Source organism: Melospiza georgiana, chromosome 2 (genome assembly GCF_028018845.1).
Source record: "Melospiza georgiana isolate bMelGeo1 chromosome 2, bMelGeo1.pri, whole genome shotgun sequence".
Classification (NCBI taxonomy): domain Eukaryota; kingdom Metazoa; phylum Chordata; class Aves; order Passeriformes; family Passerellidae; genus Melospiza; species Melospiza georgiana.
In genome coordinates, this window is record NC_080431.1 from 116,944,568 (window position 1) to 116,969,873 (window position 25,306).

The 25,306-nt window shown below is 42.8% G+C and overlaps 1 protein-coding gene across 1 annotated transcript in view; it reads right to left on the bottom strand.

The window, feature by feature from the left end:
* PCP4 (Purkinje cell protein 4) overlaps nt 1-25,306 on the bottom strand; it is a 58,714-nt gene that overhangs the window by 21,283 nt on the left and 12,125 nt on the right. The window contains exon 2 of the mRNA XM_058045362.1: nt 14,730-14,781. Within this exon, the coding sequence (XP_057901345.1) occupies nt 14,730-14,781 (52 nt within the window). The remainder of the gene's footprint in view (nt 1-14,729; nt 14,782-25,306) is intronic.

A 25,306-nucleotide genomic window follows, 5' to 3' on the forward strand; every position in this document is an offset into this window, starting at 1 on the left:
TTTATGGTAGTTATAAAATCTTTTCATGCCAAGTTTCAAATAAATTTGGGTATATTTATAGTTTGGAGAGGAAAACAGTAACTTCTTAGTGGTCTCACATAGTATCCACTCAAAAATCATGGCAGTTGTGGATGTGCTTATATTTAATTTCACTTAAACTTGAAACAGAACTAAACTGAGTTGGAATTAAAAGCTCACATAAACAATTATGTGGAGAGAAACTACAAAGCACTGGTATCCCTTGATGCAGATTTCTTCACTGGCTTTTTTTTTTTTTTTTTTGTGTCCATCATCTTCTACTGCAAGAAGAAAAAGAACTAATAAAAGGAAAGAAATAAGTATTCAAATTCCAACTCAGGCTGGACTTCAGCCAGTCCACCATGTAATGGCAAAAATGCTAATGTTAGCTGCAGTAATCTTCTTAAGATGATGAACAGAGACCAAGAATCTTCACAACTCTGCTGCATCTGAGAACAGCTTCTAGACTGTGTTGTCCCCAAGGTTTGCCCGTGGCATGGAGAGGAATGGGGGGGAATTGCCAAAAATTACATTTTCTTTTTGATGTTCTTCCACAATGGAATGGTTCTGAGCTGAGGAACCTCTGGAGGATTCCATCTCATGACTTAAATCTTTTGCTTTTTATTTCTGTGGTCACTCCTGTGAAAACCATAAATACTTGCACAAGAATTTTGATGCTTTTCTCTGGCATAGCTGTGGAAAAGCTTCAAAGAGGTCGAGCAGTGAGAGCAGACAATGCCCACCAAGCCTCCCACACCTGGTCCTGCTGGGCAGATGGCACAGGAATACACACCATTGTTTATGGACCATTCATCTCCAAACTCCTTCCCACTGGGGTCTAGAAAAGCCTTTTCTTTTTCTTTAATTTGACAGAGGAAGGAATTTCAGCCAAAGAAGTTTATCTGAGATGAGACCCAGTGGTGCTGATGGAGAGAATGATTGATTGGCAATGCCAGTGTCTTGCCCTCTGCTGACAGCATCCATCACCCTTTGACAGAAAGGGTCCAAACCTCCATATCTTCCATTTGTCTTCTTACCTTCTTGGCTAAAATAAGCCAGGAATGCTTTTCCCCCCATTCCTCCACATCATTGCCTGCCAGAGGCAGAGCTCACACCAGAGACACAGATCTCTCACCAGAGACATGGACTTTTGTTGTGAACAGATTCATTGGAAAGGTCACCAAGAAATTTCTGCCAGTGACAAATTCAGCTGTCTGCCTGATGAATACAACCATTGGTTGAGATTAAAATACACATTTTCTGCTGGTAATTATTTTGCTGGATGCTCCAGGACACCAAACAGCCTTGGATCCAGCTCAGCTCTGTCCCAAAGTCCCTCCCTTGATGGGTTCTGTCCCCTGAGAGGTGAAAGGGAGGAGGTTGTCTGATTCTCACCTGTGCTCTGTGAACCTGGATAAACCAGGATGGGGTCTGTGTGCTCCCATCATTCCTCAGGATGCAGCTGGAGGTCTGGAACACACACAGCTGTATCCACACCTTCCCTCAGAGTCACCACACCTGATAACCTCTGAAATCAAAGGCCAGAAGAACAATAAATTCTTCAGGCTTAATTAATCTCACCTCTCCCACCCTTCTGTTTGGTTCTACCACACAACAAAGGATGTAGCCCAGAATTTTCTCCACTGTTAATTTCTGTGGCCCAGAATTTGCTCCATGGTTAATTCCTGTAACCCAGAATTTGCTCCCTGGCCAATTCCTGTAATCCAGAATTTTCCCCACACCTAATTCCTGTAGCCCAGAATTTTCCCCACAGTTAATTCCTGCAGCCCAGAATTTGCTCCCTGGCCAATTCCTGTAGCCCAGAATTTTCTCCACATTTAATTTCTGTAGCCCAGAATTTTCTCCACATGGCCAACTCCTGTAATCTGGAATTTCCCCACAGCTAATTCCTGTATCCCAGAATTTGCTCCATGGCTAATTCCTGTAATCCAGAATTTTCTCCCTGGCTAACTCCTGCAGCCCAGAATTTGTTCCCTGGCCAATTCTTGTAATCCTGAATTTTCCCCACACCCAATTCCTGTAGCCCAGAATTTTCTCCACATTTAATTCCTGTAGCCCAGAATTTGCTCCATGGCTAATTCCTGTAATCCAGAATTTTCTCCCTGGCCAATTCTTGTAATCCAGAATTTTCCCCACACCTAATTCCTGTAGCCCAGAATTTTCTCCACATTTAATTCCTGTATCCCAGAACTTGCTCCATGGCCAATTCCCGTAGCCCAGAATTTTCCCCACAGGTAATTTCTGTAGCCCAGAATTTGCTCCATAGCCAATTCCTGTAATCCAGAATTTTCCCCACACCCAATTCCTGTAGCCCAGAATTTGCTCCACAGTTAATTTCTGTAGCCCAGAATTTGCTCCATGGCCAGTTCCTGTAATCCAGAATTTGCTCCATGGCCAGTTCCTGTAATCCAGAATTTTCCCCACACCTAATTCCTGTAGCCCAGAATTTTCTCCACACTTTATTCCTGTAGCCCAGAATTTTCTCCACACTTAATTCCTGTAGCCCAGAATTTTCCCCATGCCCAATCCCCGTTTCCTGACAGACACACCTGGGTCAGAAATTCCCTGCAGTGCCTGTGGCCACTATAAACTAAATTTTAAATCTATCAGCATGAGATCTTTAAGTTAGATTAGGAGCTGCAGTGATAGTTCCTGTTGGATTAGCACAGGCACAAAATGAATTCCAAAATCCTGCAGGAACCTGTTGTGCTCCTGGCTATTAGCCTGGCTTATAATTAGTTTGTGCTAATGAATATATTTGTACATGTCCATCTTTTATTGGCAGCTTTTAGAGGAGTAGTAAATTGGTCACTGTGGAGTGCCAGTGTTTCACTAAAACCTAAGGAATAATTAATGCTTTCTCCACCCAGAGTCAACCAGCAGTCTCAGGGGGTTTTAGGTATAAATTAGAATGAAAGATGAGATACTCAAAATACAGTTAGAGAACTCATTCATCAGTGGTGATTAAATAATGTCACTGTGAGACCCTGGAGAAGTGCTGAGGGCTGATTTCCAGCTCTGGAATACCCACACCATCTCCCAGGAGCTGCCACAGCACCCTGACCTATTTTTTTTTTCCACTGTGACTTTCAAAATGCCTTTTCCATATCCAGTGCTATCCAACTTTCCTCTGTTCTTGGAAATTCCTCCTTGGAAAATCTGTATTTTTCTCAGTCTTTCCTATTCCTAACCCACTGCAGGCTGGGAGAAAAATGAACCAATACTAAGAATGATTGGCTACAGCAAATGTTTCCATCAAATCCAGTATCCCGGCTAACAAAATCCTCAAGCCAGAAAATATTTGGTTTTTACATCCATCTTTCCGCAGATAAAATGGCTGTGAGAGCTGGCACAAGATGGTCAGGATAAGTCAAATCTGAATAAGGATGGTTTGAGATGGATTTAAGGAAAAGATGGATTTAAATACCCTTCTGAGCATCCACTTATCTCCAGAGATAGACAAAAAACTCTTACATTTATGATGTGTTTTTATTACATTATTTTTCTTATTTTGTAATATTAGTATTACCCACAAATTCCTCAGCCTTGACAGAGCTAAGCAAATTAGAAGCCTAAATCAAATTAAGATCCATGAACACCAAGCTCTCCAGAGAGGATCATTCTGATAAACACAAAGAAAATCACCAAAAAATACATTTTTCTCTGTTGAGAACAAAAAGAGCTTTAGGTCTCCCACATGGATGTGCACCCAGACATGAAGAATTTCACCCCAAACTTACAGAGAGAGGCAGAGGAACCCAAGACACATGTAGGGCTTTGAGACACCCCTCTCTTCCCTTGCACAAGCAACCTAAACATTTTAAATAAGGTCCTGAAACACTCTGAGCATGGGGACTGAAGGGAAATGTTGTGCTGGTTCCTGATGCAGCATCCACTTCCTTCCTGCTTTTTGTTCTGGCCACCAGTTCAGCACAGGAGCACATTTTCATCATGTCTGTAACGCTCCTGCTGCTCTAAATTCTGGGGCCTGCTTGCACAAGGGAGCCTGATAACACCAAATTACAAGCTAATTTTGGAGCATCGAGCTAAGTGCCTGAAGACAGCTGTGTGCTACAAATTAAAATCTTAAAAACCTTCAGAAAAAAAAAAAATATGATTAATCATTTACCGATTGCTAACGGAGGACTCTTAAATAGGAAAGTATTTTCATTCCATTTACAAACCCAAGCCAGAAGAAAACAAAAGCCTGTGGTGTGAAGTGAAGCAGGTCTGTGTACAGTCAAAAAGAAAAGTGATGTTTCCACAACAGTAAATCCTGGTAACCACTGTTGGGCATTGATTGTGTTCCTCTTTCATTTTTCACTTCCACTAAATTAAAAAAAAAACCAGGCTGCTCAGCTATATGCAGCTCTTGTAGCCTTTTAATCATGTGTTGTTAGTGTTGGGGAATGAGGAGAGATGAATTTCCAAGTTGTGCCAGTCAGCCCAGCTCCGTGGATTCCCAAGGTAAAAATTCCAGCTCCCGCATCCCAATCCTGACACACCCCAAAGCCACTCTCCATCACGTGCAGATTCATTTCAGAGGTAACTTCAGAGGGGTTACCAAGATTTTTGAGGGGCTGGCTTGAGCTGTGTCCCCCCTCTGGGTCAGCACCAAAGCAGAACTAAAGGCTCCTGCTCCCCAAAAACCACATTTTCCAGGCAGTGCATGTTTGTGGAAGGCAGCCAGCGAGGTGCCAGTCAGGGAAAGAAGGCTCCTTCCCCCTGGTGCACAGTCAGGCAGCTCACTGATAATTACAGACTGATTTCCAGAAGAAATATGGCACTTGTCAAAGGCATCATTTCAATTCTGTCTTTCCTCATTAACACTTGATGGGAACTCCAGCATATTTATGACTCATCCAAAAGGCAAAACCCACCAAAGCATCAGCACAGCTTTATTTGCTTTTGTTTCACTTAATTTTTTCTTCATTTCTAATCACTGATATTTTCTTCCCCCTAATGACCTTGGCTGATTTTCTAGACAGTTTCTCAGAAAGGAGCTGGGCTAGTATTGTATTTGTGGGGCAGGAAGGAATGATGAATCTGACTCTATGTTCTTGAAAGCTAATCTATTATTTTATGGTACTATATTATATTAAAGAATACTATACTAAACTATACTAAAGAATACAGAAAGGATACTTACAGAAGGCTAAAAAGATAATAATGGAAACTTTTGACTGTTTCCAGAGCCTGGACACAGCTTGGCACTGATTAGCCATGAAGTAAAAATAATTCACGTGAAACCAATGAAACAATCACCTGCTGGATAAACAATCTCCAAACACATTCCAAAGGAACAAAACACAGGAGAGGCTTTATTAAAATCAGATAATTATTGTTTTCCTTTTCTCTGAGGCCTCTCAGCTCCCCAGGAGAAAAACCCTGGGCAAAGGGATTTTTCCAGAAAATATGAATGTGACAGGCTACCACCTCCTTTCAGGTGTGCAAATTCACAATGAGGCACCTCATGATGATTTCCCTGGGATTCTCCTGATCTCAGTGCTGCAGGAATGCTGCAGTTCTACTGAATTCTACCTCCTGCAAAGGAGCAGACTGTGAGGGACCATATAGAAATATATATAACTCCTGTACGTGTGTTCATCTCTCACATTTTTAGAAATGCAGCCGGATTTTTGGATGCACTGGCTTTGAGAACATCGCATCCACGCAGGCACACAAGGTTCCCAAGCTGTGTGCAGGCACTGTGTGCAAAACAAAGATCCCATAAATTAATCAAGTTGTTCTCCTGGCAAGCTGGAAAGAAAGAGGTGGACCAGGGCAAGAATTGTTATTGTTATCTCTATTTTTAACTACTTGGAAGACTCTCAGTTACTATGGTGGTGAGGACCATATAAGTACCTGGACAGATTCACTGGTAGCATGAGTATTGAGTGAAGATTCTCCTTGTCAAAGGTACCAATTAATAGAAGCTTTATATTTTGAAATAATTTCCCAATATTTATGTTCTTGAAAAGCAGATTTAAAAAACTGAAATTTTTATTCTATGCTTGTGCTGTTCTGCTCCACATTTTTTTTCCTTGTGGGACTTCTGCATTAAAAAAAAGAAAGACAAGAAACCCAAAAAAAGCAAGAAAAAGCTGCATAATTAACATTATATAGCAACATACTGACAAGATATCCTTCATGTGGATAATTCTATTTTTTTTGTGTGGGAAGATGGACTTATTTGGGAGTCATGAGAGTGGTTATAAATGATACACAAAATGAAAACTTGTGGGGAATTCCAGAGCCAGGGCATGAGCCAGACTACAAGAGCACTGCTGTTAATTGATGAAACTTTTAATACAATCTTTTCTTTTTTTTTTTTAAGATGCCTCTGCCTGAACTTTTAAAAAATGAAAGCTCCTCATTACCAGATGAGGTGCAGCTGTAATGCAGAGTGCCAAAGCCAACTTGACAGATAACAGAAAAATAAGAACAATATCTACTCTTTCTGAAGTGCTACTTTAGTTTAGATGAGACATTGATTAAACTCCCCCAGAGGCCATTCTGCACAAAACCAGATTGTCACTGCACATGGACAGACACACGTGGGTGTAGGTGAAGTTTCAGTGTAGAAGGTGCCCACATTATCTCAAACACACATAAAAATCATCACTTTAGAAGTTTTGTTGCTGGATTAACACCAAAACTTCCTGATCACAGAATTTTTGTGAACAATCCTTCCTCACCCCAAATAAATAAGCACACAGCATCCCTCTGGGGAGGATTCATGCTCATATCCCTGGCCTCTAGAAATGGAAATTCACCTGGGAGAGGAAATAAAGTTCATGTATAATTCCCTTCTCTTCCTCTCAGCATCCTCTCCAGGGAAGATCTGTGAGCAATCCCAGATCCTTTTTATTAAAGACTCAATCTCCCTTTAGCTGAGCCCTGCTGGCTGCTGCAGGGATGGGAACATTCCTTGATAAACACACCAGGATGGGCAAGGGATGGGACATTCCCTGATAAACACACCAGGATGGGCAAAGGATGGGAACATTCCTTGATAAACACACCAGGATGGACAAGGGATGGGAACATTCCTTGATAGACACACCATGATGGGCAAGGGATGGGAACATTCCTTGATAAACACACCAGGAAGAACATGGAATGGGACACTCCTTGATAAACACAGCAGGATCAGCAAGGGATGGGACATTCCTTGATAAACACACCAGGATGGACAGAGATGGTATATTCCTTGATAAACACACCAAGATGGGAAGGGATGGGAACATTCCTTGATAGACACACCAGGATGGACAAGGAATTGGAACATTCCTTGATAAACACACCAGGATGGGCAAGGGACGGGACATTCCTTGATAAACACACCAGGAGGGACAGAGATGGGAACATTCCCTGATAAACACACCAGGATGGACAAAGGATGGGAACATTCCTTGATAGACACACCAGGATGGACAAGGGATGGGAGATTCCCTGATAAACACACCAGGATGGGAACATTCCTTGATAGACACACCCGGATGGACAAGGGATGGGACATTCCCTGATAAACACACCAGGATGGGCAAAGAATGGGAACATTCCTTGATAAACACACCAGGATGGACAAGGGATGGGAGATTCCCTGATAAACACACCAGGATGGGAACATTCCTTGATAGACACACCACGATGGGCAACGGATGGGACATTCCCTGATAAACACACCAGGATGGGCAAAGAATGGGAATATTCACTGATAAACACACCAGGATGGGAACACCAGGATGGGCAAGGGATGAGAATATTCCTTGATAAACACACCAACATGGACAAGGGATAGGACATTCCTTGATAAACACACCAGGATGGGCAAAGGATGGGAATATTCCTTGATAGACACACCAGAATGAACAAGGGATGGGAATATTCCTTGATAAACACACCCAGGATGGGAATATTCCTTGATAAACACACCAGGATGGGCAAGGGATGGGAACATTCCCTGATAAACACACCAGGATGGGCAAAGGATGGGACATTCCTTGATAAACACACCAGGATGGGCAAAGGATGGGAATATTCACTGATAAACACACCAGGATGGGCAAAGGATGGGAACATTCCTTGATAAACACACCACGATGGGCAAGGGATGGGAATGTTCCTTGATAAACACACCAGGATGGGCAAAGGATGGGAACATTCCTTGATAAACACACCACAATGGGCAAGGGATGGGAACATTCCTTGATAAACACACCACGATGGGCAAGGGATGGGAATGTTCCTTGATAAACACACCAGGATGGGCAAAGGATGGGAACATTCCTTGATAAACACACCACAATGGGCAAGGGATGGGAATGTTCCTTGATAAACACACCAGGATGGGCAAAGGGAGAGAACCAGGCCAGGAGAGGACCTGAGACATCTTTGGTTTGGTTCTGGGCACATTTTACGTGCAGCTGTCCCCAGGAAAACACCCAAACTGAAACTCAGCAGTTTCCTGCAGTGTTTTTGCCATGCCTTGAGATGGGATTCATCTAGAACTGTTCACTTGGGACTTTTTCTCCTCTGATCTAATCCACCCTCAGCTCCAGATCAGTGTTGAGTTCTCACAGGATTTTTACACCTCTCTCTGAGCCTCAGTGATCTGTACATGACCGAACACAACTTATGTAACCATGCTGAGGGTTCAGACACTTTTGCATTTAGGCTCTGTGAAGGTGTTATGGTATTTGGAGGTTGCAGACACGTCTGGGAATGTTGCTGAGGCACAGACTTTTTATTTTAAGAGATGTGGGATGAGGTACAACAAATCATTCTCATTACACTTCCCAAATCCCCACTAGTACTGGTTAGAGTGGATGAAATAGGGCAGAATTTGGCTGAAAGTAGAATAAGAGACACTGCATTACTGGGAGATCATATCCCTTGAAGCACCACTTAAAAGGGATGAGAGACTTTTAGAACCCCACAGTGAAAAGAGACAACAAGGCAAGCTAATTTCCCTGCCAGCTCTTAACCTATCACCCAGGAAAACTCAATATTAATTACCTTCATCCAATACTCCTCATCCTAATTTCTGATTAGTGCTGTGGGGGTGAAATATCAGAGAGCAGCAATTTGAAAGGGTTGGGTGGGGTTTTTTTACATTGATTCAGCAGTTGCTTGCAATACTGAAAATTCATCTCTTGCCACACAAGTGATGTTTTGTGGGAAAGAAAATACAGGAGCATTGCAATGCAGCAGTTCAGGCTCTGTCCTTTCCTTGGACTAAAAAAAAAGTGACCTCTAGGCCCGGGAAGATCCAGCAAACCATGTTCCATGAGGTCTTCTGAATATTTATCCAAATTACCCTCATGTGTTCCCCTCCCTCCTCAGAATCGTTTTTTCCACCAGTAAGTTTATTTGTAGGGCTGTTCCCAAAAACAGCACATTTTTTTATGCAGTCATTGGAGAATATTAGTGGAAAATTAATTTGGAGTTCTTAAAGAGATATTTATATTAGCCCATACTACAATAATGATCCTGGCCTCTAGCCAGGAATTGAAGCTCTATTAAGCAAAGCACTCTACATAAATAACTAAGAAGTTCAGTATTCACTCTGTCAGATCTGGGGAGATTTTTTTAATTATTATTCCTGAGTGCAGTGAGCAGAATTTCCCAAATTTCTTGAGTAGAGGGAGTGGGTGAATGGACTGTTGATAACACTTCAAGATGCCCAGGAATACTAGAGAATTCTCCCTCACAGAATTGCTTTGCAATTACTTTCCCTTCCCCTAATGTTTTCTAGAAGCATTCAGACTGAAGAGACTCCACTTTAGATGTAAAATATAAGAATTTACTTCATTAAATCTGCTGTATCTTTATCTTTTATGAAGAAGCAACCCATTGGACAGGATGAAACACAGAATATTTATTCATGTATAATTTTCTGAATGCCCTAAAGCAGAGCTCATACACTGACAAGTGTTTGGGCATGAGAAGAAACTGAAAATACAACTGACCATCTTGCTGTGATTGGATTAATCCACCATGACATCTCAGTTCATGCAAAACCTACTCATTTTCATTTCACTCAGAGCCAGGAAGGCACAGAATTCATCCCATGAAAACACTCACTGTTATCATAAATATTCATGTTACTGAATGATAAATCTCATCTTCCAAGAAAAAATATTAATACCAATTAATAATCACATGCTTTATGTAGTTTGAGAAGAAAGGGCGAGATCTATTAATAGGAAAAAGAGCGATTCTAAATTTGAAGACAGAAATAATTGCTTCTGATGCAATTGTTTCCCTGGCAGTTGTGCTGGGCTATTAAAGAGTAGATTGCATGAGAGCAGCTTGCAAATTACACCACAAGAAAAAAAAAAAAAAAAACCACAGAGCAATGTGAAACAGAACAAGAAGTGACAAGTGTTAACCTACAAAGGAACTTTGTGACATTGCCAAGGTCAAAGAGAAGAATCACTTATTCACTAAGAATAGTCAGGGGGGAACATTCTGTTTCCATATTTGCATCTGCAAATATGATTGTCCCAACTAATCAAACCAGGTGAGCATAAAAGAAATTACAGCTTCTTGTCCCACAATGAGCTGTGTGGGAACAGTAGTGCTGTCTTCCCTTTGGATTTTCCACCACAGAGAACAGCATTATGGAACAGGGTTACAAGTTACATTTGCAGTTTCACAAACAAGCATCTCCTGGGTTTCAGGTACACTGAGGTCCTTCAAGGTCCCAGTGAGGTTATGGGCTCAACATAGGGCCCAGATTATTTAACTTGTTCACCAATGACATGGATGAAGGGGCAGAAGGCTCCTCAGCAAGTTTGATGAGGACACAGAGCTTGGGGTGATGACACAGAGCTTGGAGGAACAGCTGGTTCCCCCAAGGGCTGTGCAGCCCTTCAGGGGTACTGTGACAGGCTGGAGAGATGGGCAGAGAACTGTCTGAAACTCAACCAGGGCTAATACAGGACCCTGCACCTGGGAATAAATAACTCCAGGCACCAGCACAGGCTGGGGGTGACCTGCTGGAGAGGGATGGGAGTCCTGAGGGACACCGAGCTATCCCTGGGCCAGCAGAGTGCCCTGGGGTCACTATGATGGGCACTGCCAGCAGGTCAGGGCTGACCCTGCCCCTGTGCCGAGCCCTGGGGGCACCTCTGGCTGCTGTGCCCAGCTCTGGCTCCTCAGCACAGCAGGGCCAGGAGCTCCTGGAGCTGAGCAAGGGCCTGGAGCAGCTCCGTGCCCAGGAAAGGCTGAGGGAGCTGGGGCTGCTCAGCCTGGAGAGGAGCCCCAGGGAGAGAGAGGGGCTGAGCCCTGCCTGGGCCTGCCTGGCCCTGTGTCTGTCCCTGTGTCTGTCCCTGGCTGTCCCTGTGTCTGTCCCTGTCTGTCCCTGTGTCTGTCCCTGTGTCTGTCCCTGTGTCTGTCCCTGGCTGTCCCTGTGTCTGTCCCTGTGTCCACCCCATGTCTGTCCCTGTGTCCATCCCTGTGTCCATCCCTGTGTCTGTCCCTGTGTCTGTCCCTGTGTCTGTCCCTGCCTGTCCCTGTGTCTGTCCCTGTGTCCATCCCTGTGTCTGTCCCTGTGTCTGTCCCTGTCTGTCCCTGTGTCTGTCCCTGTGTCCATCCCTGTGGCTGTCCCTGTGTCTGTCCCTGCCTGTCCCTGTGTCTGTCCCTGTGTCTGTCCCTGGCTGTCCCTGTGTCTGTCCCTGTGTCTGTCCCTGTGTCTGTCCCTGGCTGTCCCTGTGTCTGTCCCTGTGTGCAGAGCTCAGAGCAGGCCCAGGCTCTGCTCCAGGCCCAGCAATGGCCCCAGAGCCACGGGCAGGGCCTGAGCCCAGCAATTCCCCTCACAGGAGGCACAACTTCTGCCCTGGGCAGTGCCCAGCCCTGAGCAGAGCCCAGAGGGGCTCTGGGGGCTCCTCCTGGGGACATTCCAGAGCCACCTGGACCCAGCCCTGTGCCCTGTGCTCTGGGATGGCCCTGCTGGAGCAGGGAGGTGGCACCAGCTGTCCCCTGTGGTCCCTGCCATCCTCAGCCACCCTTGTGTGCAGCAGAGCAGTCCCTGCTGCTGAAGGGAGGTTTGCTAAGAGCTGCTGTGGGGGTAGGAACTAAACACAATTAAGGATAGACTGTCCCTGTCCAAGGAAGGTCAAACAAGAACATGCATTTGTGCCTACCCAAAGCACCCCTGCTATAAAAGGAATCCTCAGAGCCTGCATTTCCCTGCGCGCTGCACGGTGACAGCAAGGCCATGCATGTCTCAAAGAGGGACACTGCTGATTGCCATGGTCATTATTTCATTTTCTTCAGCTTCGACCTAACCTAGAGGCAAACCCAAAATTCATTTTCTGCTGCAATGCACGAAGAAAGCTCAACCCCAGAGAGTCTCACTGTGTGAACCAAAGCCTGAGAAAAGCCAAGCATCTCTGCTTGTTGTCTGAGCCAGTTTTCAGCAGCTTTTCCTGATCTGTAAACAAGAGAAAAGACAGCAACCAGACCAGTTTGCCTTTGCAAACATTGTCAAAGCATGACTTTTCCTTTTTTTTTCCTTTCTTTTTATAGGATGAAAGAGGTTTTTTTGTTTCTCCTCCTTCCATCCTTTTCAACAAGAGGGAAACAAAAGGGAAAGTTTCCTTTTGACAGGGAAACAAACACTTTAAAGAAAAGGCTAATAACATTTAAGACATGGACATATTGCAGACTTCTGGCCAGAAAAACGTGGAACAGAGGATTTATATTGTCTGTGTAGGTTTCCAGCACACCCCAATTTTCAGAGCAATAAATCACTGCTTGATTTTGAACCACACAGAGCTAATAAGGACAAAGAATTACACATTTCTGCTTCTTTGATTTAGCATTCAATCTCAGGTTCAAAGTTCTGATTCTGCTTTATTTTTATGCAAGCATGTGGGCTGGGGAGATCAGAGGACTCTATTCCATCTCCCCTGCTGCTCCTGTGTTTTATGTAGGTGACAGCTTTTCTGCTATAATTTCATTACAAAAAATAATTGGTATCTATTTACCCAAGATTAACTGTGCATCTGTCTGTGTATGCTATACATAAAATTATGCTACAACCAGAACCATATATATTTTTGAATTAATGATGCAGCTCTTGCTCACTCAAAATCCCCACTAAGAAAAAAAATTGCTTTTAAAAAGGCTGCAGAATCAGTAAATCTAAGCTGTACTTGACAACAGGACAATTTTATTCAGGAAGAAATTTTTATTTGGGAAAGAAATTCAAGGCAAATGAGCTGAGTTCATAATGTGCTCAAACAGAAAAGAGAAAAACATGCTCCCCATGCTGCCCGAATGGCTGACATAATTTTGCTTGCTTTCCTTCCCTGTTTACTTGAAAATGCAAATTGCTTTGCTGTCAGGGTACATTTGTTCCCACTAATTCAAGACATTATAACAAGCCAAAATATTTATTTGTTGGGTTTTTTTTTTCCACTCCAATTTGTGTTTTATCATAGTGGGAGCATCATCTATGGATTTCATTTACTGAAACATTATGCAAACAGCTCTTATGGGAAAGTCACCTCCCTGTACTAGGAAAACCATCCATAAAGAAGGATCTTAATGCTTTAGGATGTGTTCCCTCAAAGGGCCCAGAAATTCTACTCTGACCAACACTTAAAAGGTCAAAACACATCCAAGATAACTGCTCAAATGACCCATTGGAAAAGCCTTTTCAGAGAAGGACTTGGATCTTTCCTGCTTTTCAGGGCATGGGATGGACAATTCTTTTAATTAGAACTGGATGAGCAAACAGAAGCAGAGAGCACATTTTATAGTTCAATCCTCTTTCTGATGCTGCTTCTTTTTCAGCTGAGTGTATTAAAAAAATTAAATATTTTAAAATATTTTCCTTTGAAAAATGCTTCTGATGGTAACCAGCTTTTAATCAATTATCACTTGTGTGTAAAGCATTTCTGCTCCTGTAAGAAATAAAATGAGATTTCAGCTAATAAAACCCCAAGCAATTACTGTTTTCCTGAAAATTCCATTTTGCCTTCTTCTAGGGGAAAAAAAAAAAAAAACCAAAACTTTATTAATTAGAATTGTTTGTGCCACTTAAAGGGCTGACCCTGGTCTCTGCCAGCCCCTTTGTTAAGGTCTGAAAAAGCCCCATGAGTCACCCCTTGGAGGAGTGGAGATGAGTCCAGACTCACTCCAGTGATGAAATTTGCCATCTGGTCCTTCCATGAGAGCTGCTCCATCCATAGCTTCTCTCTAGCAACAGCAAATGAGCTCTAAACAAGTGAATTTTAACTTTGGTGTCTTAATTCTGGGCCTAAAGTTAGGCAGGATTCATCAGACTACAGAAATTCTATGAGAAAATCCTTTGAAATTTTATTTCTCTTCACCTTTCTCATTCATGGAGCAGCTGATAATACCCCACCTTGTTTTTTGGTGTTTCACACATATCTAATCTTGTTTTAGCCCCACTTGTGTCTGCTCTGACTTCTGTGAAGTCCTTTGGTTTACCACAGTATACACTCAGGAAAGAGACTCTACTTTAGCAAAGGGTTTAAACGTGCAACTAAAAAGAAAACCAACCCACTGAAGCCCTTCCAGCTTCTCAAACACAATCAAAAGATAAGTTATGACACCAAAGCCTTCACTACAGACATCTGAGACTACAGTTCAATGTATTTTGGCTCCCTTTTACTCATTATTCTCCATCCAGAACTAAAGACAACCCTTACCATTCTCACCAGACGTCTTGTCTTTCCCATTTGTAGCCCCGGTTCCTTGTCTCTGTTAAGGGAGACAAAAAAACACAAAACAAGAGGTTAGAACACACTTGAACATGCATTTCCCCTTGGAATTCCTGGCAATTACAGCCTGATTTCTCCTCCACACACTGGATCATCCATTCACCCTCAAGCAAAGCTGCTTTGAGACACTGCCAGTGAACCAGGAATGCTTAGTTCCATTTCAAGGCTGGACTCTGGGATCCTGGAGTTCTTTTCCAATATAAAAATCTCAAATTTAGGTCCAGCTCCATCACTGCTGGTGCCCCTGGATGTAATTTGCACCATGAGTGATATGTTTGTGTGTAATCAGGTTCCCAGCAGTACAAGGGTAGGAGATTCTCTGCAGCATTTCATTTCTTCAGCTCCTTGCTGTGCCTCCCCTTCCATGACTCAGGAGGGCTACAAGGAAGTCGTGAGGTTTTGCAGGGACAAAATTATAAGGGTCAAAGCCAGCCTGAAGTTAATTTGGACAATGCCATAAAAAAGACACAACAACAATGTTCCCTAGAAATACACTAGCAACAGAAGGAGGGCTAAGGAGAATCTCCAGATCTCATTTTGGCTAGAAGATTCAGTTTCAAGAGAAGATGGAATTTCCCACTTTAACTTTGTCCAAAGAATAGCCTCCTGAATTTCCATGAAAAATAACTGATTTAGATCACTCTGCTAAGTGACAGATGGCAAAATCCATACTTCCACCAGGGCAGTGGAAATATTCCCAGTGGTTGAGTACCAGAGTGGTTACAAGAGTAGGAACTTCCCAGTTTAGGAGTGGTCATTCTGTGAAAATTATTCCCTAGAGAAAGCACCTCAAGGTGGATTAAAGTATTTAAAGGGTATGGCAAAACTAATATTTCTTATGCAAAATTATTCATGCTTGTGTGTGTTACTGAAATAGAACTAAAGAAACTAAAGTCCTGTAAAAATCTGGGAATATTAAACTCAGAGAATAATCCAGCTGCACTCAGCCATCAGGGGCAGCACATCCTCAAGCACCAGGGAAGTGAACAGGTACAGCAGCACTGCAAACCAAATGGTTTTTATCAGTATCTGGACAGTCATGTGGATTCTCCCAAGAAAATTCATACAGCCATACTCATCTGAAGGCATTTTCTCTAAAATTTCTCGTTAAAATCTTCCCTGTGTTGGTTTCTGTCTTTTGCCTTTCCAAGCAGTATTTCCAAAGTATTTTTGGTATATAATAGAGCTAATCATGAGGTTAGGACAAAACCTTCATGTGTGCTCTTAGCTCTGACATGGAAAATGAAAATATATTTGTTTTCTCCCTGGAGCCTCTGAGCCAAGACAAAAACTTGGCCAATAACAGAAAATGGGATTCTGAAGGGATAAACACCTTTAACAAAAGCCTAAGTTACCAACAGCCAGAAATCAATATATGCACCCAACAGCCAGTTTTGCTTTGTGCCTTTATTTAAAGTCTGGTTAACAATTCCATTTTTCAACCCTAAACTGCACTTTAAAGAAGATTTTAATATTCATTTACAAAATACTTTACTTTTCCTATCAATAAAAAGATACCTATATTCCTTTTTCTTCCCCTGTATATTTTTAAATGCTTTTCCAAGTTGTCTTATTTCCTGAGCATTTCAGGCTGTGCTACTTAAGTTTTACGAAAGCTTCTCTTTCCTCCCTAGGCTATACCTGTCAGGTTCAGTCTGCTTATGATGGAGTGCTGGAATATGGATTCACACATTTATTTCGTGTCTTGAGATTTCCCCTCGGGGAAAGCAGAGAAAGAAAAAAAGAAAGAAAAAGAATAAAAACTTGGGTTTGGTAAATTAAGGTTTTTCTATTCATGAGGTCACGGTATTTTTCTTTAAGTCTGAAATCAGTTGCAATATTCTGCAGCCATTTGTTTGATTGGTGACCACTGAACTTGTACAGAAAGAAACCTGAAAGTGTGCCAAGGCAGCTTCTGAGAGCTTTTCCTTTGGTTATAGATGTATTTTGATCTATAAGCCCTGCGCTGTCTTCCAAGTGACTGCAATGGATTTGAAAGTCAGAATCAGCTGCTCATTAACAAGGCACTGAAAGTCAGGAAAAAGCCAGATACAATGGGATCATCCTCTGCAAAGCCTTTATTCTGTTATTTCAATACATTCAGTGGACCTACTTTTCAAAACAATTTCAAGGTGTTGGTATTATTAGCAGCTGGAGTTTCTTTTTTCTTCCATCACCTTTCATGATGCTACTGCAGGTTGCAGAACAAAGCTGAGGTTTTTAACGTGGTTCAGAGCAAAAGGGGACTGAACACGAGGAGGAGTTACTGGGGGTATTTTCAAGAAGCAATGGATGAAATGCTGGGATAGCAGATATTGTCCATAGATAAAATTAAAATCACTGAAATAGAAGAAAAGCAATAATTTCTGGGATCTGATAGGCTGAACAGCCCCAGCTCCCTCAGCCTTTTCTCCCAACAGAGGATTCCCATCCCCTGTAACTTGCAGCCAGCTCCCTTCCTTCAGAGACTGCTGCTGGAATTCCACAGCATCTTTAAAGGCAAGCACCAGGACAGAAACATGGAATAAACTTTCCACCAGCATCAAAGAAACATCAGAGCTGAAATGAACACGAGTGCAGACCTGTAATGATTTTACAGTAAAACATGATAAACAGTTTTGCTGCTATGTTGTGTAGGAGGAAACACAGTTTATGACTGCTTCGGGCTATATTAATTTTTAACTCAGTGGTTTTACAAAACACTAAAGACACATAATTAAAAATGTCTCCAAAAATCAAAGTGACTCCCAATTTGTCAGCAGAGGAAGTTCAAAAGACTTCTGCCATATGCTCCAAATCCCAGTAAGAAAAGAACAGGTTTGCTTTCCTGTTCAACTCTCAGAGGCCAGTTAATGTGGTATGAAAATCTGTACTAAATTAGTCCCCAAGGCGAGCAAACTGAGGTCAAAAGTGAACTTTGAGCCACGAGGACATTTCAAGAAGAATGTTAAATTACTGCAGCAGCTTTTTGACTCATTCTTCTAGCCCCTGCTGTACCCCCAAGCCTAATTTTTGCCTTTAATCTTACATTCTGTTCTTGTCTTGAAATAGCCTGACCTTTTCAACGATGCTTTTAATTAGCACCTCAGTGTTAGGGACTGCAGCCAGGTGTTGATTAGAGAATTTTTGGGGGCAGAAGGGTTGTTTGTTTTATGGTGAGCCACAGAAAAGTCCGAGATCAGGGACATGAAACTGCCAGAACGTTCTGACAAATGGGCTCTTCCAGATAATAACATCATGTCAATGCTTCGCCTCAGTGCAGGGTCAACAAGGTACAAAAGGCTGAATCCCAGCAAAGCAGTGGCTGCAGATTTTCAACAGGATGTGTTTCTACATAAAAGAGTGGAAAAAAAAGATCCAAGAGTGGAGTTAAAAGAAGAGAAGTAGGTGGAAAGACAGCAGAAAAAGTCAGCGTAGACTGACAGGGGTGACACATATGAAATGTTATTTGGGATGTTCCTCATTGGCAAGGGGAGCAGCAGGGAAATTTGTGCATGTCCTAAGCTTTTCCTAAGCTTTGTTTTGATACTCTAAGGTGTGACAAAAGGAAATACACAACACAAAAAAGCTGTGGCTTTGGCAGCACTGTGCCAAGCAAGCCTTCCCTCTGCATCATCACCCATTCCCCATACAAAGATGTCTCTTGAAGAAACATAAATTGAATCCAACTAAACTATTTCATAAGGAGCTAATTTTTTAATAGTATTCTGCTTTAATTAAAAAAAAAACCTCAGCTGTTTTAGCCTTAATGTGAAAAAAGTACAGAAAAAATAAATTTCAAAGACTTATGGAGTTTATGATCTTTCTGCAATAAAAATGTCACTGAAAATATCTGCTTAGGGACTTGTGGTGTTTTTCAAGGAAGGAAAGCTTCCCAATCACAGCAGAACGATCAGGAGATCCATCAGAATCTAAATGAAAATCCAGAATTTAAGCAGGGACAAGAAGCAAACAGTGTGACCAGAGATGAGTGGCTACACTGCAGAATTTGGGATTTCAGTATGATTATTTAGGGTAAGTTCTCCTTTACTTGAGATTTCTGTGTCAATACCTCTTTCTAACGTCATGGACCAACCTGAAACTGTGGCACTCAGCATTTCACACCCTGAAGTGTGAAAAGCATTACTCTTAGCCACAGCACAGTAATAATTTGGTTTAGAAATGGATGAAGTAAAACACAATGCTTAAAAATAAAAATTAAGAGCAGGGAAAATTATGTTGCTGTGACAAAAAGATTTTGGTTGCTGAAGCTGCAAGGGATTCCAGTAAGAGGACTGCCATTTTAGCACCACTAAAAAGTATTTTTTGGAATTATATATCAGAAAGCATGGAAATGAACAGCTGGGAGAGATAAAGCACCCTGCTGGAGAGCCAGGCACAACTTCTATCATTTCACTCATTTCCTTCTAATTATTTCTTCCCCAAACTGGTCTGCAGCACAGACAGATGGCAAATCCCAAACCAACTCAGTGACGTTCAGGTTCACTCACATCACTCACCTAAAGAACATCTGCAGCCAGAGCTGAAAAACCCCTGACAGGAGCTGGGATGGAGCAATAAAAACTGCACAAGACATTTCACAAATAAACCTTCCTCACTCGTCTGCTTGTGCCTCCTTTACAAGTTCTTCTACTCTTCCACACATTTTTATAGATGTGGGACTAAATATTTATGAGATGGAAGTGTCCTTCAAAGGCCACATTTAAGGGAATTGCAGAGGTACAGAACACCCAGCCAAGATTTGGTTGGAATGATGCATAACTCTGATAATTTGTCTGTTACTTCTGTCTTACACATCATTGTGAGAAAGCACAGACTGCATTTCCTGAGCAGCCTGACAGAAAGAAAAAATATTTATCAATTTATACTTGCTCACCTCTGTATCCCCTGCTCCCTGCATGTTTCTCTACTCCAAGGGAGTTTTCCACAGCCAGTGTTCTGTCTGTTTTGCTTTGCCAGGGCAGCACAATGTTGCCAGAGCAAGAACACCAAAATCCATCTTTCCATACTGGCTGTCAAAGCTAAATGATCCCTGGCACTCTGACAACTCCTGTAATTATCCTCATGGGTCAGACACTTTTCTACTTGACTGGGCTCCTGATTGTCCCTGATTTTATTAAGGCTTTCCTACAGCTATTTTAATAAATTAAAACCACACAGGTGGGCTGAGAGGAGCCGATGGGATTCTAACTGCAGTGGCTTCAAGCTGACAGAGGGACAGTGAATTTTTGGGACTTTTTTAGTGACTGAAAGGACATGGTTATGCACACTGTCATCCTGGAAAGCACAGTATTATCTGTCCAAAATTAACAAGCCTCTGATAACTACAAATGGTGTTTGCAGTGTGGCCATTGCTGATGTGGAACACACATTTTTATTTACATGGCTACACAAAATGCACACAGAGTGCTCAATCACAGAGATGCTCATAGGCTTAGGGCATTGATTCAATTTAGGAGGTGTCATTTGTTCATTTTTGTCCAGACAGAACTTCTGGCTTGAGGTAAATGCTCAGAGTGTACACTGAGAGCAGGAGGTCCTTCAGAGCTGAACACACTTGGAACTGTGGAATGGTTTGGGTTGGAAAGGACCTTAAAAATCACCCAGTGCCACCCCTGCCCTGGCAGGGACACCTCCCACTGTCCCAGGCTGCTCCAGCCCCAGTGTCCAACCTGGCCTTGGGCACTGCCAGGGATCCAGGGGTGGAATTCCATCCCAGCCCTGCCCATCCTGCCAGGGAACAATTCCTCATTGCCAGGATCCCACCCAGCCCTGCCCTCTGGCACTGGGAGCCATTCCCTGTCACTGTCATATTTTATGGAAAAATCCCCTTGCCCAGGATTTCTTCTTCTGGGAAGATGAGAAGCCTCAGAGAAAAAAACAATATTGTCTTATTTGCTTCTCCCTGTTTTGCTGCTTTGGAATGTGGCTGGAGATTGTTTACCAACAGGTTTGACTGGTTCTATGTGAATTGTTTTTAATTAATGACCAATCACATCCAGCTGTGAGGAGTCAGTCACGAATTTTTCATTATAATTCTTGTTAAACCTTCTGTCTGTATCCTTTCTCTTGCTTTAATATAGTTTTAGTATAGTATTCTTTTAATATAATATAATATCATAAAAGAATAAATCAGCCTTCTGAGAACATGGGGTCAGATTCTCATCTCTTCCCTCTTCCTGGAGACCCTCACAGACTCAACAATTCCCTGTGTGCTGTCCCTGCATGCCCTGGCAATTGTCTCTCTCCAGCTTTCCTGGGGCTCCTCCAGGCCCTGCAAGGCCACCCTGAGCTCAGCCCAAAGCTTCTCCTGTGCAGGTGAACAATGCCAGCTGTGCCAGCCTTTCCTGCCAGCAGAGCTGCTCCATCCTCTGCCCATCCTGGAGCCTCCTCTGGGCTCTGCAGCAGCTCCAGCTCCTCCCTGGGCTGGGGCAGATCCCAGCATCAATCAGGAGGCATCTGATGAAAACGGGCTGAGGGAATCACAGCCTGGGATAGAGGAACCTACTTACAGAGCTGCTTTTAAATATTCTAATAGCACAGAAAAGAACTTTAGCTGTGCCCCACTTTTGCCGATGCTGGGCTGTAATTTATAAATCAGCACAGTGAGAACCTGCTGATTTTGTATTCAGATTCCATATAATGTTGTAAACTGAATATTTACACCAACACCAAATGTAATCAACGTAATTAGCACAAACAGTAGCTTGCTTAATATTTAGGTTATTAGCATATTTTGAATTAAAACATTATTTCTCCAAAGACATTGTAATCACAATTTCTAATTTTTTTTTTCAGAGGCAGGGATTAATGGAATCTTTGAAGTTAATTTTGAAAGCAGCTGCAAGAATGTATTTCCCAAATCCTGTTAATTACCATGCCAGCCATGAGAAGTAATCCTTTTTTTTTTCTTCCTGCAGGAAATGGAAGATTTGATCCAGCATGGTTTATTTACAGGGCTAACTCAGATATGGACAAGGAATTGAATTCAACTCAGCAGAATTAATTTTATGAGTGGAATTGGAACCTCAGTGTGGTACTGTGGAATTCCCCTGAACTGCACGTTGGGTTTTGTTCAGCAAAGGGCAAAAGAGTAAAATCAACTACAAAAAAACCTTCTCAGAGCATTTGCCAAAAAATGACCTCATTTCTCACTTGGGCATGGCTGATACAGCCCATATCCCCATCACACTGAGATCTCCTCTTTATCTATTTCCAAGGTGACCTAAGAGGAATATTTCAATTACATAAAAACTGATTAAGCTAGATGGCATAAATAAAAACTGACTGGTTTTATTTATCTTTACCTATTTTATTTATATTTATCTTAAGGTGGTTTCTTCCATTTTTTTCCTCCTATTATTTCTTATCTATTGGTAGCATCAGACCTGGCATTATAGTTCCAAAAAGGGCATTTTTGGGCAGGAAACCTGCCTTAAGAACTCCTGCTTCCCATTAGAGCCCAATCCAGCCACACCTTCCCATCCCCAAGGCCTCATTTCTTTGGAAACAATTGTTTGCAAGGTCACACGGAAAACAGGAGCACTGAAATTATTCAAGTTAAAAATAACTCTTCAGCAGAGCTGTGTTGAAAATAATCATTGAAATGATCCAGCTAAAAAAAGAAATACATATTTCAACTGTTTCTGTTGATCATTTCAGTCGTGTAGTTGATGTCTCTGATCCACAAACAGTTGTACCAGGGCAACCTAAATTATCAGCCTTGGTCCCCTGTGGTGGTGTTCACAGAGGATGAGGGAAGAGATGAGAATCTTGACTCCATGTTTCAGAAGGCTGATTGATTATTTTATGAAATATATTGTAGTAAAAGAAAATTATAAACTGTACTAAAGAAAGAAGAAAGGATTTCATCAGAAGGCTAGCAAAGAAAGGAAAAGAATGATAATAAAATCTTGTGACTGCTCACAGCCTCGACACAAGTGGCTGTCATTGGTCATCAAGTAAAAATAATTCACATGCTGGGTGAACAGTTCTCCAAATCACATTCCAAAATAACAAAACATGGAGAAACTGAAGTTACCCAGCTTCTCAGGAGAAAAGATCCTGGCAGAAGGATTTTTCAGAAAATAGGTCTGTGACAGTCCCCTGTGTAGGAAATACAGGCAGGGCACCTGTCGCAGACATTTTTTCACAGAAATCCTTTCTTTCAGATTTCTGCATTTTCTGGGAAGCAAGGGCCTCAGAAGGAGAATGTAAACAATTGTTATCAGCTGCTGTGGAATGCAATAGGATGCACCTATTTTGACCTGTGACTGGTTCATGTTCTCATGTTTATAATTAAGGGCCAATCACAGGAACAAGCTGGGGACAGAGTCCCTGGACACAACTTTGTTATAGGTTCTTTCTTTCTAGTCTTAACTTAGGAACCCTCTGCAACTTCTCTCTTTATTCTATTTAGTATAGTTATAATGTATTATATATCATATATCAATAAATCCAGCCTTCTGATCAAGAAACAAGATTCTCTCTCTCTCACCTCCAGCGACCCACTCAGGACACTGTAATAGGCACCTGATTGGGAACAAGAGAACTTTGGGATTTGGAAACAGCATTTGGACACAGACAACATCCTGGGTATCCTTTCATATCAGCATCCCCAGCTAGGAGGAATGTCCTAAGCCAATTAAGGGGTGAGAGTCCCTGCTTAGGCATAATATAACTGATTATGGAGGGTGGTTTTGTAGCAAAAATTTACTTTATATGTTATTCTTCCAAGCCCTTCTGAAGTTTTGGGTCATGCAATTTGCTGAGCTCTAAACCCAGCTGTAATTGAGTTAGAGGTTGTCTTCAAGGGCCAGCTTGGATTATTCACAGTGAAAAGTGGAGCTGACAAATTGCTTCATCTCTGATCATATTGGCTGTCATTAATAAAACAGGCTGCTTTTTCCCAGACTGCAAAAACTCTGGTGCTTGGTTTTTTTTTGTTTTTGTTTTTGTTTTTCTGTTGGCATGTTTTTTATTTCCAGATGTACAATTAAAAAGAAAAAAGAAAATCTATTCTTACTTCCCTGCTGTTTCCCTATATATTTCAGACTTAAACAGGTATTATCACAGTCAGCTAGACTGCTCTAGTAACTGGGCCAGCCAGGATTTTCCAAAAATATTAACTATGGCAGTTTCAAGCCACCATGCAAAGCAACTTTCTGCCTTCAGCCTGGGGCAAAGCCTTTGATTTTCAAGACAAGAGCAAGACCAAGTGGCAGGGATGCTTCTGCAGCACCGACTCCACTGCTGCAGCCACCCCAGGGAGCCGGTCTGGTCCCAGGGAGGGGCTCAGAGCAGCCCCAGCTCTTGGGATTTCTGCTGCTCAGAGTGACCCTGAGAAAAGTTGCAAAGTCTCTTTTCCCAGCCCGGAGCTTGAAGGAGGAATCAGAGCTCTTCATTTCTCAGTCTCAAGGTTGTTTATTGTATCTTATCTATAAAATTCTTTCTCCTGTCCAGCTGAGGTCCGTCCAGCAGGACAGTCCAGGCACTCTGCCTGTCCCTGGGTGGTGTTATCGTTTTATACTAAAATCTACGTATACAGAATCACAGAAATTCTAGGTTGGAAGAGACCTTTAAGATCATCAAGTCCAACCCATGTTCTAACACCTCAACTAGATCATGGCACCAAGTGCCACATCCAGTCTTTTTTTGAACTCTTCGAGGGATGGTGACTCCACCACCTCACTGGGTAGATGATTCCAGTATCTGACCACTCTTTCTGTGAAAAACTCCCTCCTTAATTCTAACTTGCATCTCCCTTGGTGCAGCTTGAGATGTGTCCTCTTGTTCTGTCTGTTGTTGCCCAGAGAAAGAGACCCCAGCTCAGCACAGGCACCCTTCAGGAGAGACCGACCCCAGCTCAGCATGGCCACCCTTCAGGAGAGACTGACCCCAGCTGAGCACAGGCACCCTTCAGGAGAGACCGACCCCAGCTCAGCATGGCCACCCTTCAGGAGAGACCGACCCCAGCTCACCATGGCCACCCTTCAGGAGAGACTGACCCCAGCTCACCATGGCCACCCTTCAGGAGAGACTGACCCCAGCTCACCATGGCCACCCTTCAGGAGAGACCGACCCCAGCTCAGCACAGGCACCCTTCAGGAGAGACTGACCCCAGCTCACCACAGGCACCCTTCAGGGAGCTGCAGAGAGTGATGAGGTCACCCCTGAGTCTCCTTTTCTCCAGGCTGAACAACCCCAGCTCCCTCAGTCGTTCCTCACACAGCTTGTGCTCCAAGCCCCTCACCAGCCTCGTTGCTCTCCTCTGGACACTCTCAAGCATCTCAAGGTCCCTCCTGAAGTGAGGGGCCCAGAACTGGATGCAATACTCCAGGTGAGGCCTCACCAGTGCTGAGCACAGGGGCAGAGTGACCTCCCTGCTCCTGCTGGCCACACCATTCCTGACACTGGCCAGGAGCCATTGGCCCTCTTGGCCACCTGGGCACACTGCTGGCTCGTGTTCAGCCGACTGTCACCAGCACCCCCAGGTCCCTTTCCAC